Source organism: Furipterus horrens, unplaced genomic scaffold (assembly GCF_987537825.1).
Source record: "Furipterus horrens unplaced genomic scaffold, mFurHor1.1.pri manual_scaffold_7, whole genome shotgun sequence".
Classification (NCBI taxonomy): Eukaryota; Metazoa; Chordata; class Mammalia; order Chiroptera; family Furipteridae; genus Furipterus; species Furipterus horrens.
In genome coordinates this window covers 88,103,249-88,117,642 of record NW_028327177.1, presented here as the reverse complement: position 1 = coordinate 88,117,642, position 14,394 = coordinate 88,103,249, and the positions used below count along the sequence as shown (strand labels likewise).

Sequence of the window (14,394 nt, the reverse complement as noted above, 5' to 3'; positions counted from 1 at the left end):
TTCTCAACCAGATTGATAGGTTTTTAGAGATCAGGAAGGCTGTCTAAAATGTCTTAGTATATTTTGCCTACAAAGTTTAGTGAATTTCTTGTATGTATAAGTGGCTCAAAACAATGTTGTCTGATGATGTGCAAGAAACAAAAATTGAATATGAAAGAGCCCCTAAGAAATGTTTTGAACGCAGTATGTTATGACACTCTGCCTTATAGACAACAGTTGCTATACTAATCAGAAAAATCACCAAAGAAGATGTTCAAGATATATTTTAACTCATTTGCTTAAACAACTCTATGCCTATCATCACACCAAAAGGCTGTTTTTCTGCATGGGCAACAGTATGCACAATTATTTGCGAGAATTGTCAATGTTTACCCTTTGCTTTCCTAAGTTGCACAGTAGATTCTTTGTACTACTCTGCATGTTTACTAAAACCCTATTGTCTGTGTGAAAGCACTACAGCCCCTGGAGGGTTGGTAACTGGACATGTGTTCCTGGAACACTTAGGAATGGTTTTTACTAGTTAACTTCAAAGTACGCATTTCAGAACTTTCCTGCTGCACATGAGTGCTTCTGGGAAACACCACATGACAGATTGATATTTTCCTCCCATAGGCTGTTATATAGTACATTATTATTTATCATGATCAGTTTCATTATCATTATCAACACATTACAAGTTTACTCCACATCTCTTAATTTTAGAATAGTGGTTGGAAGCATGGAACACTTGGGGGCTTGATAATCTTATTTTTTCCTAAACTTCTCGGTGTTTCCTCTGCTTGATAAAATGAAAGAAATGACTTAGCAAAGGTAATTTTCCCTTTGACTAGTTAAAAGCATCAGAAAAATCCATACCTAAATGCTTTTACTTTTTAATAGATATTTCACACCTATTATATTATTTTTAAAGTATATTTTGTTGATTATGTTGTTATAGTAGTCCCAATTTTTTCCCTTTGCTCCCCTCTGCCCAGTACCACCCTTCCCTCCAGCAATCCCACCCCTCTTGGTTCATGTCAATGGATTGTGCATAAGTTCTTTGGCTTCTCCCTTTCCTATATTATTCTTAACTTCCCCCTGTCTATTTTTTACCAACCAATTATGCTTCTTAATCCCTGCACCATTTCCCCATTTCTCCCCCTTCCCTCTTCTAGCTGATAACCCTTCAAATGATCCCCATACCTATGATTCTGTTCCTATTCTGGTTTTCTTAGTTGGACCTTGTTTTTATTTTTTAGATTCAGTTGTTGATAGTTGTGAGTTTGTTGTCATTTTAGTGTTCATAATTTTGATCTTCTTTTTCTTTTTTTTAAATTAAAAAAAATTTTTTATGTGTTTTATTGATTATACTGTTACAGTTGTCCCAATTTTCCTTCCCTCTGCTCCCCTCCACCGGGTGGCCCCCCTCCCTCCAGTTGTCCCCTCCCTTTTAGTCCATGTCCATTGGTTGTGCATATAGTTCTTCTCAGTCTCTTCCTATCTTCTCCATTACCTCCTGCTATGCTTCTTAATTCCTGTACCTTCTCCCTCTCTTTCCCCCTTCCCCCTCCCTGCTGACCTCCCCCCAATATGCTCCCCATACCTATAGTTCTTTTTCCACTCTCGTTGCCTAGTTTGCCTTTGTTTCAATTCCCTAGCTTCTGTCGTTGTTTCTTGTGATACAGTTTTCATTTTAAAGTTCATAGTTTTGATCCTCCTTTTTCTAAACCAGCCCCTTTAACATCTCATATAATAGTGGTTTGGATCTAATGAATTCCTTCAGTTTTACTTTGTCCTGGAAGCACTTTCTCTGCCCTTCTATTCTGAATGACAATTTCGCTGGATAGAGTATTCATGGTTGTAGGTTTTGGATTTTCATTACTTTGAATATTTCTTGCCAGTCCCTTCTTGCCTGCAGGGTCTCCCGTGAGAAGTCAGCTGATAGTCTAATTGGGACCCCTTTGTACATGATTCTTTTCTTCTCTGTTGCTGCTTTTAAGATTCTCTCTTTATCTTTAACTTTTGACATTTTGATTATAATGTGTCTTGGAGTGGTTCTCCCTGGGTCCAGTTTTTCCGGAACTCTCTGTGCTTCCTGGATCTGTAAGTCTATTTTCTTCCCCAAGTTTGGGAAGTTCTACTTTATTATATTTTCACTTAATTTTTCAATTTCTAGTTCATCTTCTTCACCCTCTGGCAAACCAATTATTCTTATGTTCGGTCTTTTATAGCTGTCCCAGAGGTTTCTGATCCTCTCCTCATTTTCCTTGCTTCCTGTTTCCTCTCTCTGCACTGGTTGACTGTTTGTTCCTTCTCTATGTTCTGGTTTGTTGATTTGAACTCTGGATTTTATTTCCTCACCATCTGTCTCATATGTGGTTTTGCTCCTTTCAGTATGAGTGTTTTTCAATTCTTTCTCATCTTTTTCCAGATCTTTTGTTAATTCTGTAAGCCACCTGATAACAATGGCCCTGAACTGAGCCTCTGACAGGTTTCTTATTTGTTCATCTGTCAGATTCTTCATCTGTTGCCTGGTGAGCCGCGCCACTGGGATTTCTATAGTTGTCTGCCTCATTTTGACAGATGCGTTTTGCTTTCTTGGGCCGGCTATAGGAGACAGTGCCTGCTTACTCGTCACAACCCAGCGACCAGCGGCGATCCGCAACCTTTATCGCCGCGCTGTGGCCCTTTGTCGTCTCTACCCAGCGACCAGGGGCGATCCGCAACCTATTTCGCAGCGCTGTGGCACTTTGTGTGGGGGCGGGGGTCCAAGATGGATTCCCGCAGTTATTCTGCTAGGAGACCGGGATCCGTCCTCCCGCCCTCTGGGCCTCACCATTCGAGGCAATGTGGTGGCTGCTTTTCCCAGCGTTGGGGTCGTGAGCTGCCAGGGTTTGACTGCAGCCATGATTGCTCTCCCTGCCGCTGTCCCTGGTGCTACCGCAAACAGCACCGCCCGATTCGCTCTTCTTATCTCCCTGAAGAGCGCCGCTGGTTTATAACTTTGTACGTTGGGCTTCCGTGTAGTTTTATTTTCTGGAATTTCTAGTTATCTTTTGTTTTGAAGTAGTTGTATTCCTTTCTAGTTGTAGAGGGAGACCGAGCGTGTCCGTCTAAGCCTCCATCTTGGCCAGAAGTCTGATCTTCTTTTTCTTAAATAAGTCCATCTATTGTATTCTTATTATCCTATCCAACATACAATAGTTGCTATAGCTATTATTAATATATACCCTAACTACACTCATAAAGGCTTCCAATGTAAGAATAGTTTATAATAAGAGATAAAATAGAGTCAAAATCCTATAAAAGAATAAAACTAGAGAAACAAAACACATTTATTTATGTTAAATATATAGAACTTATAGGTTCTATTCTATAAGTTTGGCAACGTTGAGACTGATAATATTTTAAACACCTAACTTTTACCATAATACTGTTGAATGCCCTTTTTTTTCTCTTCAGAAAGCCATAAATCAAATATATCGAATATAAAGATTCCATTCTCATCTTGGCTCTTTCTGACTTAATGTTGGCCACTTAAACATGTACTATAGTGATTCAAATTCAACAGGGATCAGCCATTGTAAGAAATTCATAATTGCTATGGTTTTTAAAAGAGGACTTTGTAATAAATCTAGAAGTTTATCAGTTGTTGGTATAAACAAGCTAAGTTGGGAAATGATTGATGGTATGTTTCTGCAACATAAATAATTTTGAATCACTTGGTAATGAGTTTACTCTTCATATTTTGCACTGAGAAGCTTTTATAAAAGTTAATATGTAGTGTTTCTTTAATAAAAGTATACTGTATTTAAGACTTCTTCACTCCCTCTCCTAGAATCTCAAAACTTGGGAAATAAAGCATTAATGCAGAGTTTAAACAGTTGGAATGTTTAGAAGCACCTACTATGTGCCAGGCACTGTTTGGGGAGATGAGGAATCAAGAAGGAGTAAATTGTGGTTCCTGTCTTTGAAGTTCTTACAATTTAATAGGGGAGATGCACCCACACAAAAGTATATTTAAATATAATGTGCAGGAGGTAACATGGGCATAGACTAGGGAGTTAATGGGAGCATTTAGTTCAATATAAAGTTCTGGGTAAGTTTTCTTGAAGGAGATAACACCTGAGTTAATTAAAGGACAAACAAGAGCAAATCTGGTGAGAAAGGTGAGAAAGATGTTTTAAAACAAAAAACAGCATGAGAAAAGGTATTGTATTATAAAATACCATGGGGGCATTTGATGGACAAAAATACAAGAATACTATTTTAACAGTACTGATAACATTCGCCTAACATTTACCCCATATTAAGGACTTGTTAAGCAATTAACATGTCTTTTTTCTTGTAATCCTCAATATTATTCACCCGCCGCCCCCATTTTACAGGTGGGGAAACTAAGACTTAAAGAGATTGGATACTATTTCCAAGGTCACATAGCCACCAGGGCACAAAAGTGACCAAGGATTTGAACCAGAGAGTGCAGAGTCTCAACAGAAGAAGACTAGGGGTACATTGTACCTTCTACCTTGTGTGCTTTATAGACCGTGCTGTAATCATAACCACTGCCTTCTATGTCTGCTTATCATGTCAATAATGATGATGATCACAATGATGATAGCAATAAAAAATAAGGCTTCCTATGGTCAGTACTTTACATATATTAACTTTAAAGTTCTTTCACCAACAAAAATAACATTGTACACACCAACATAGCAATAACAAAACCCAACACTATATGCCAGACATTGCTTTAAAGCTTTACTGTATTATCTTACATAATTTTCACAAGAACCCAGTAATGAAGATACCACTACTATCTCCATTTTATTGATGAGTAAACTGAGTCACAGAAATGTTAAGTATGTGGCTCAGTATCACACAGCCAGTTAGGGATATAGCCAAGAAGCAACCCAGGCATTCAAGTTTGAGAGTCTATGCCCTTAACTACTGTTCTTCACTGTCCATCATCTGTCAAAAACAATGACCAAACTTCAAGCCATAGACTGACTTCCCCTTTCTTTACCTGCCAGTGATAGAAAAGTACCATATTTTTCGCACTATAAGACACACCCTAGGCTTAGAGGAAGAAAACAAGAAAAAAAAATCTGAACCAAAAGTGTACTCAAATATTTAATAAAATATAACAGAATAATATTTCAACCATGTAAAGTGAACAGCAGTCAACAGCGGTATTAAGAACCAACATCACTGTCATTAACAAATGAGGAGAGACTTTAAGGTTCAAGTACTCTTCCAGTTTTCTGGGAACCCCAAGAACCCATCATCACCAGTGTCAGAATTTACGAAGCTCGGTTGCTCACAATCACTGATATCACTTTCTTCGCTATCTTCATACTGACCAGAGGCCCTGAGATTCAGCAGTAAAGTGGGACATTTAAGCATACCCAGGGTTTTTGCATGGACCCACCACTTCCTCTTCTAACAGCTGTTGCCACCGCTAACAGGACAGGTAATACACATCACGGTCTGTGATGCAAAATTCGCTCCGTAAGATGCACAGACATTCCCCCCACAAACACTTTTGGGGGAAAAAAAGTGTATCTTATGGAGCAAAAATTTTGGTAATTCTCTTACATGCTTGGACTGACAAATGAAAAAATAACAAAGTCATTCTGATCATAAGCCCTTCAATTCTGCAAGAACAATAAATCTGATCCTAACATGGAAACTGTTGCCAGAAACAGGGAACATAGAGTTCCAAATTCCAGTTTCTTTTCTGGATGCTTTATAGGGGCCAAGGTCAGATCATCAATATCTGCAGCAGTGGCAATAAGAGGTAGTTTTGGCAAGAACCAGATAGTCCTACTATCTTGATACACGTATATATGGTATCCATCTTAAAACAAACCTAGTTTTAGTTAAAAGTGGTCAACAACCCATTATTTAAGTGATGGCTTGGTAGTCTTATTTCCAATGCTTTCTGAAAACTCGTAAAATATTAGGCCCAGCTTTCCTACATCTTCCAATTATAAGAGTAGCCAGAAATACAGGGTTTTTTAAATGTGAAATATCAAATAGTTTTAAATTCTAAGAACTAAGTTTAAAAGTTGAAAAATTCATTGGAAAAAACAAAATACATATGTGGGTAACTGTCAGTCCACAGGGCACAGTTTATAATCTCTCATGTAATCTGTACTCTCATAACCTTTTAAGATCTCACCTCCTTGTCTGAAAATTCAGATAGTTGAATAAAGTCAACTATAACTTCATTTCTAATAGGCTCAGATTTTTTGAAGATACTGCCTCATTTTGTAATGTAAAAACATACCAAATACTAGTTTGAGTGAAATTATAAGTCTTGGTAATAAGTAGCCTCATTGTCCAGAAAAAAAATTATCAACTATTATATAGAGAGGGAACATTAGAGAATGTCAAGCTTCCCTATCTCCCATCGCTATATGTCAAATGACCCCAGAGACAGAAGATGACTTGCCTAAAATCAAAGTGTAGAGTTTGAGTTCAAAAACAGGTTTTTCAATCATCAGCCAGCTTTCTTCATTCTGTTGAGGAAGTAATTTGAATTCCTACATTCAGCCATTCCTGCAATCACTGCTGTACTGAATTTTTCAATTACATACACTAACAAATATGTCCCCTTCCCTTTATTTTCTTCTCGAGTTAACCACTTGAATTAGATTTCTGCTGCTTGAAACTAAAAGAATCAAACCAATAGTATCCCACAAGCGATGACTCCTTTCATATTTCTGCTACCTCATGCTCTTCTCCAGATTGGAACACCTGCCTTTCTTTCTGCTTACAAGTCATACAAATTCTTTAAGATCTAACTTCCTCAATGAATATTTTCCCTATTAAACCCAATCCTGTATGTGTGCATACATACACACTCTCTACATTACTTTTTTTATTTTAATCAGCATCTTATAGTTTGATACTTTCTTATTCTCAACTTATTTGACATGTTTATATGTTATCTTCCAAAATAGAATATAGCTTCCCAATTCAGGTGCATGCCTCACAGGTATCTTCTGGTTCAACTACCATGCCTGGGAGAGTGCTTGGTGCAAATAGTAACTAATTAATCACTTGTTTAAAACTTAGTTCTGCCCTGATTGGTATAGCTCAGTGGGTTGGGTGTTGTCCCACAAACCAAATGGTTACTGGTAGATTCCAGGTCAGGGCACATGCCTAGGTTGCAAACTAGGTCCCCCAGTTGGGGCAGGCAAGAAGCAACCAACTGATGTTTCTTTCACACATCAATGTTTCCCTCTCTCCTTCCATTTCCCTCTCTCTAAAAATAAATTTTAAAAAATCTTTTTAAAAAATAAACTTAGTTCTAAGTTAGTATAACTCTCCTGATCACTCCAGTTTAAATTATATAGACACCTGGCACCAAATCACAAATAATCATTATATTTTAATGTATAGCCTATTATTGTGTATTAAATTTGCTTTCATAGGGGAAAAAAATCTCCGAATCAGTACAATTCTTCTGGAATGAAACATTTAATTTCCTTTGTTCTTCAGTCCAGTTTTAGAGAAGCACAAGGCTATTTCAAGTGTGTAATGAGGCAAGAACCTCTCTTATTACATCTTCCATGTTTCACATCTTCAGAATGTCTCTGCCAGCACCAGTGAATAATGGTTCCTGCCCATTGCACTGAGGAGGTGCGTGGGGTGGTGGTGCCAAAAAGCATATTTAAAGATTGCATTTTTTCCTTTGATGAAGAGATAAACATTTAATTCTTTTAAAAGGAATCTTGTTTAATAGTCATTTAGTTCTTTCAAAGGTTAAAATATTTATTTTCTGAAAGGCAACTCATATATTGCACTGTCAAAGCAACCGTTAAGAATTTTGAGCCGTGGAGCTAACCCAAATGCCTCAAACTGTATCTGAATGGATGAATCACTAGTATTGATTTAAAATACACACACTCATATACATACATAGTTAACTAGCAGTAGATCTTACATTTTAGGACAGGTATAGGCTTTTAAGTCATTACTAACTAACAAAGTCAAATGAGTGAATGGAGACAATTTCTATGGCTAACAGTGACTCAGTATTAGCCATATGTTCATGGCAAGATATAAGCTGAATTACATGGAAGTGAGTAGCTTGAATTTACAACTCATTTGGTCTAAAGATCTCCTGAATGAAGTGGAAGTTCATATGGAATAGAAACAATTTTAGAATTGCCCCTTTCCCTCATCATATACACATGTACACACACAGACACACATGTACACAAACCTATACATGCATACAATATTCATTTTGGACATTAGTAATCCAGGCACTATAGATAATTCCTAGCCACTTTTTAAAAATTGGTTATGCCAATCTAAATATTGCACAAGTGTTTTCAGTACCTGCTTTTACATTCCCTCAGTAACGTCTATACGTAGCTAGTTCACTTGAGGTAGCCATCCATCACTGTTACTACATAATTTAGAAACATATGGTGTAACTTTGCCATGCCAACTTCTAGGTATTCACTCTACCAGTCTGACAAAAGAAGCAAAATAAAAAGCATGGAACAGTCTTTCAAACTGTCATTTATGAGCTGCTGAAACATACATTGTGACAGTATAATGGCCAGATTTTTATTCTGGTCATAAATTATCATTACCAGCACATTATATTTAGATTCCCAGTAGTATAAGAAAAATACTTATAAATGATAAACTATGTTTTCACATAGTTTGTTTAAAATCTCTTCTTTTAACTGGGAAAATTGTTGAAATGCCCAGGCACTCTTTTTTCCAGTAAAAGTGAAATCAAAATAATTAACTATCAGAATTATTCAGCAATGGCACCCTCACCTTCTCCTCCTTCCCAGTTGTTCGTCGTCGTCGGCAGCCGTCCGTCTCGAGAGACGATGGTGTAGCTTCTTAAGAGTCTATCTGCACCGCCGAGAATGGCTGTGCAGTCCGACTCAGGAGTGACACGGTATCTGTCTCCTCCCGTGTTGAATCGACATCTTGCGATGATGCTGGAGTGTCCTCTCCAGTGAAGCTGAAGCTACAGAGCCTGGGCAGGGTGATATAGAGGGTCTGCTGTTGCCCATGCAGCAGACCCCCCCTCTCTTCGCAGCTGAAGGGTCCAAGGGAAAGACGGAGTCAATACAGCTTGGCTTCAGGTGCGCCGCAGGAGTTGCCGGTGTTGACTACAACGTCAAACCGCCTTAGGGACTCCGGCTCCGGATTTTCTGTCGGGGTTTACTCCCCTAGCCTTTCCCCTGAAGAGGTATGCCGCAAGGCAGCGGAGGTTTTTTGGAGTCAGAGTTTCCCAGTTGTTATTCTGAGCTAAAATACCACTTTCGTTTCTCAGCTCGAACCACACAGAAAGACTGACAACAGTATAGTATTCATATTTATCAGCTAATAGCCCATCTCTCTCCTTCATACTCTTTATGAGGTTAGTACCTAAATGTACATTTTTCCCATGTTGGCTACAGTAGTCCCCCCTTATCCATGCTTTCAGATAATGAACATCAACCACAGTCTGAAAATATTAAATGGAAAATTCCAGAAATAAACAATTCATAAATTTTAAATTGTGCACCTTCCTCATGCTACCCCATATCCATCCCACCTAGGATGTGAATCAACCAATTCTTTGTCCAGCATATCCACACTGTGTACACCACCTCTTCATTAGTCAATTGGTAACCACCTAGGTTATTGGATTGACAATCATGTTATCACATTGTTTGTGTTCAAGTAGCATTTATTTTACTTAGTAATGACTCTAAATCCATTCACTTAACTTTTATTATAGTATATTGTTAAACTGTCCTACTTTATTATTTATTGCTGTTAATCTTTTATTGTACCTAATGTATAAATTAAATGTCATCATAGGTATGTATGTATAGGAAAAACATAGCACATTTAGGGCTTGGCACTATCCATAGTTTCCGGTATCCACTGGGGTTCTTGAAACATAGGCACTTCAGGATCAGAGGGGACCAGTGTATTTGATAGGTGCCCTAAGGAAAGGGTGTAGCATCTCTCAACTCAAATTGAAATAACTCTGGTTAAAAAGTACATTTAACATGTTGTCAGCATGTTAGGATTCTGTTTTTCACTTTAGAATATTTCTGGCCAGTACTGTACATTAAAAAGATAGGATTTGAAATCAGAATGCCCCATGACTCAATTCCCACTCTTTACAAATAATAAAACCTCCCTGAATCTCAGTTTTCTCTTCTAAAAATGAGGGTGGTAATTCCTACATTGTTTGGGTTATTAGGAGAATTTTTAAAGATCTAAGAACAAAAAAGGGAATTTAGGTAAAAACTAAGGAAGTCTGAAAAATACTATATATTTTAGTTAATAATAATGTATCAATGTGGGTCTTTAATTGTAGTAGATGTACTATGTTACAGTAAGATACCAATAATGGGAGAAAACTGGGTGAGGGGTATATAGGAATTTTCTGCACTATTTTATCAATCATTTTAGTAAATCTAAAACTTCTAAAAAATAAAATATTTTTTTAAAAAGTGACCTAAGTGAAGTGCCTTGCACATAGTAGGCACTTGAAAATGGTCGCCAGTACTATAAATGTAGACTATTTGGTTTCCTAATGTGTATTGTATGCAGTGTAATATGATCTTGTGTTTTATCCTCGGCTTTGAGATATAATTGACATATAACATTGTCTAAGTTGAAGGCACATAGTGTGATGATTTGAAAATATGATCTCTTCTTTTTCCCAATCCTGTAATTCTTTTTCATCAGTAGTTTTCTTTCTCTCCTTCCATGTCACTCTTTTCCCATTCTCTACATCATTTTTTAAAATTTGTTTGTTACTTTATTTATTTATTTTTAGAGAGAGGGGAAAGGAGAAAGAGAGGGAGAGAAACATCACTGTGTGGTTGCCTCTCACTCGCGCCCCCAACCGGGGACCTGACGTGCAACCTAGTAATGTACCCTGACTGGGAATTGAACCAGTGACACTTGGTTCGCAGGCCAACACTCAATCCACTGAGCCACAGCAGCCAGGTCTACATCATTTTTTATAACTTTTTCTAGTTCATTCATTTCCAGTCTGCTGCAAACTCGTGTTTAGTTTACCACTTGTTTATATTTCTCCAAGACTAATTTTAGTTCATTAATCTTCTTTGTTGGCTGTAATTTTTACCACAGTGATTACGCAAACTTTTCAGTTACTTTCAGTGATGGTTCTTATTTTCTTTTTTAAGAAAGTGTTCTAAGCTCTCTATGAGAAAAATAGAAAAACACCCTATTTCAGAAAGACACCAAAAACTTAAAAGATATAGCAGTGGAAAAGTATGTTTTTTGACGCAATAACTTAAAATAGTTTGACCAAATGCTAGTGTTACCAATCTTTCCTGTGGTTTCTCTGATGTTAAGGTCATGTGTAGAAACAAAACCCACTTGCCCATCAAAAAGGACAGCTTTGAATGGATTCAGATAAAAGGTACAATCATATGAGAAAAATTTAGCCTCCTGATAATCTTTCTCAGGTGGCTGAAGGTTGTTTAGAAAAACCGGATCTCTGTGAGAATGGATTTCTTGCATTCTAGTGCTGGTTGTGGGGGGTCTATTTAAAGGACAGAGCTCTAGAGCCTTCTGACTGATAAAGAGAAGTTTGTTTCTTATTTTTCTTTAAATAACAACAGTTTTCATTGCCAAAGAACTAGGACATCTTTGGTTGATCATCATATTAATGGGATAGACTTTAAGAATGGAATTTCCCCTGCTATAAAGACACAATTTCAAGCTGAAACCTGAAATATCAGGCCCTGTGTGTGCACCCAGAACCCAACCTTAAGAGAATATCCAAAAAAACTTTTACTCTTCTGAATATACTTTTGCTCTATGGTAGTCCAAAATACAGGTTGAAAAAGCAAAGGGCTACTGGTGGGGGAGTTGAGAATGGAGCTTATAGCTCACCTGCTATTTCTCAACCAGGAAATGAGTTTTATTTTTATTAAAACTGATACCCAAGCCGTGGTAGCTGAAATAAATCATCAGTGCTGGCTGGTGTGTGTACATATACAAGCAAAACAAACAGAAGAATCTGTGCTCACTCAAGATAAGGGTGGATAAATGCAGGAAAACCTCAGACTTTACCACAGCAACATAAAATTCAGTTTTAACTGGCAGTAATCAGAAATTCACTATTTTAAAAAACTAGTCTCACAACCTTGATGAGGATAGAGCTGGCTTCACACACCGCCCGTGGGGCCTTCGCTGGCTTTTCTGGTAGCTCAAGCGCAGCACACTCACTTATGAGACAAAAAAGATTCTGACTTTCTTCACTGACTCACTCCACTGGAGTACCTGACCCTTCCCTTTCGGTCCCGCGCCACCGCCCCACGTCCAGCAGTCACCTCCCCCTTCTTTTCTCTGGCTGGAGAACAGTTGATAGAAATAGGCGCGTTTTTTTCACATCAAAGGCGGCCCGGAGCCGCTTCAACTTCAGACACAAAAAGCTTCTGATGCTTATAATTACGAGGCTTTTTGCAGCTGCACTTATCGAGCCAGCGGCAACAGAGCTTTGAGGGCCTCGGAAAGCCAGAGAGAGCGGCGAAGTCACCTTGGAAAGAGAGGAGGGTCACAGGGAGGAAGGTAGAGGGCCCGACCCGGGCAGGAGGACCAGAGACGGTGGCCCTGCTCTGGGGTCATTGAGGAAGGAGAATGGGTATTGCAGGGAGCACGGGCCAGAAGGAAGCGGTGCCCCAGGACCCTTAGGCGACCGGGGTCGGTGGTCCGCTGACCCAGGCGAAGGGAGAAAGATGCCCTTTGCAATGTGACTGGAAGCTTCGCCGTCGGGTGTGCTTTCTCCCGCCTGGCCAGGCCGTAGCTCTCATCTCGAGTGAGCCGAGAGCTGCTCGGAGGCGCTCTTTGCACTCCACACCGGCGCTCCCACCTGCCGGGTGCCCCCTCTCGGCGAGCGCACGCCCAGGAGGGCGGGCCCGGAGCTTCGTGCAGCTGCCTGCCACTGGAAAGTGCCAGGAGCTATGCGAGCGAGCAAGGCCTGTGGGTGCTGCAGCCTGCAAGCCCCTCCCGGAGCCTCCCGGGCCACTAAGCAGGACCAGCCAGGCTAGTAATCCGGCGCTCCCAAGGAGGCCAGGCGCGCAACACTGCGCCCCAGGCCCCTCTCACGGGTACTGGCCGCGGAGAGAGGGCCTCTCAGCCCCTTCCGCAGGGCGCGGTCTCCACCTGCTTCTGCTCCTCCAAGCCTGCTGCGTCGCCAGCTCCCATTGTTTGCCCCGCCCGCCCGGCGACCTCCTGGCGTGGCCGCCTGGGCCTCCCCGGGGCTTTTACCTTCTGCTGCCGGCGAGCCATATCGGTGGGCTGCTTGGCGTTGAAGGGGTAGGCGATGCAGCGCATCACGAACACATAGAGCTGCAGCCTCTTCTTCCTCTCCTCCTCCTCCTTCTGCAACCGCTCCAACTCCTCCTTCTCCTTCTCGCTCACCACCGACGGGCTGGGGCTGGAGGGCCGGCCGCCCCCGGCGCGGCTGCTGGGCTGCAGCCCCCCGGCCCCGCCGCTGCTGCTCCCGCCGCTGCCCCCGCCGCCGCCACCGGCACCCACTCCGGCCCCGGCACCCGTGCCGCCGCCGCCCCCCAGGCCGGTGCCGCCGCCTGAGCCCTCGCTGGTGCGGCTGGGAGACAGGCGCGCGCTGGACGCGGCCGAGCCGAGCACCTCCTTGCCGCTCTCCTCCTCCAGGATCTCATCCGATTCCTCTTCGCTGGACGAAGGGTCCAGCATGATGGCGCCTGGGGAACGGGGTCCCTGGAGCCCCCGGCTTGGTGTATAAAAGATGGGCGGCGCTGGGGGCAGCTGGAGGTCGGCTCTCCCGGAGGGCGCTTCTCCCCCAAATTAGGCTGAGAGCAGCCTTACTGCTCAGCCGCGGCCGCCGCGACTGCTTTCTTCGCCCGGTGATCCGGAGCTGGGCTCAAACCCAGGGGCGCGAGGGGAGAAGGGGAAGGGAACGTGCGTCTGTGGACCCGAGGTGGGCAAGGGGGGGAGTCAATTGCAAGCCCGGAGCCCGCAGCCAGATGCCATCCGCAGCCGCTGAAGGAGGTGCCTCCAGAAAAGATGCCGAGTGTTGCAAGCTGTGGATGCAGCCAAGAGCCGGAGAGGCATCTTGCCGATTGGGGAGGGAGCGGCGCTTACGTGTTTATTGGCTTAACTCTCCCGTGTCCGTGGCGTTAAGAGGTGGCTGCAGGGGACCGGAGGAGGGAGAGCCCTAGTTTCCCCTAAGTCTAGGAGCTTCAGTACTGACCCTAATGCTTTCCGACCCTCCTTATCCCCTCCCCTTTGTGGATAATATCCTCCTTGATCCTCAGCTCTCATTGCCTCGACCTCCCCCCCCTCCCACGGGCAAAAAGTTCTTGGGGGATGGAAGAAATACACAAACCAGTTCTGACTTGTTAGCGAAGACGCTGA

The 14,394-nt window shown here is 41.6% G+C and overlaps 1 protein-coding gene across 8 annotated transcripts in view; it reads right to left on the bottom strand.

Moving 5' to 3' along the window:
* The window catches only part of CADPS (calcium dependent secretion activator), a 527,617-nt gene extending 513,555 nt beyond the window's left edge, over window positions 1-14,062 (bottom strand). For 4 of the 8 annotated variants that reach the window (XM_090283896.1, XM_090283897.1, XM_090283900.1 and 1 more), the window contains exon 1: window positions 13,267-14,062. In XM_090283896.1, the coding sequence (XP_090140022.1) occupies window positions 13,267-13,713 (447 nt within the window). In that variant the 5' untranslated portion in view covers window positions 13,714-14,062. The remainder of the gene's footprint in view (window positions 1-13,266) is intronic. The other 4 variants (XM_090283898.1, XM_090283899.1, XM_090283903.1 and 1 more) reach the window with 1 other exon arrangement.
* Window positions 14,063-14,394: the final 332 nt, after the last annotated feature.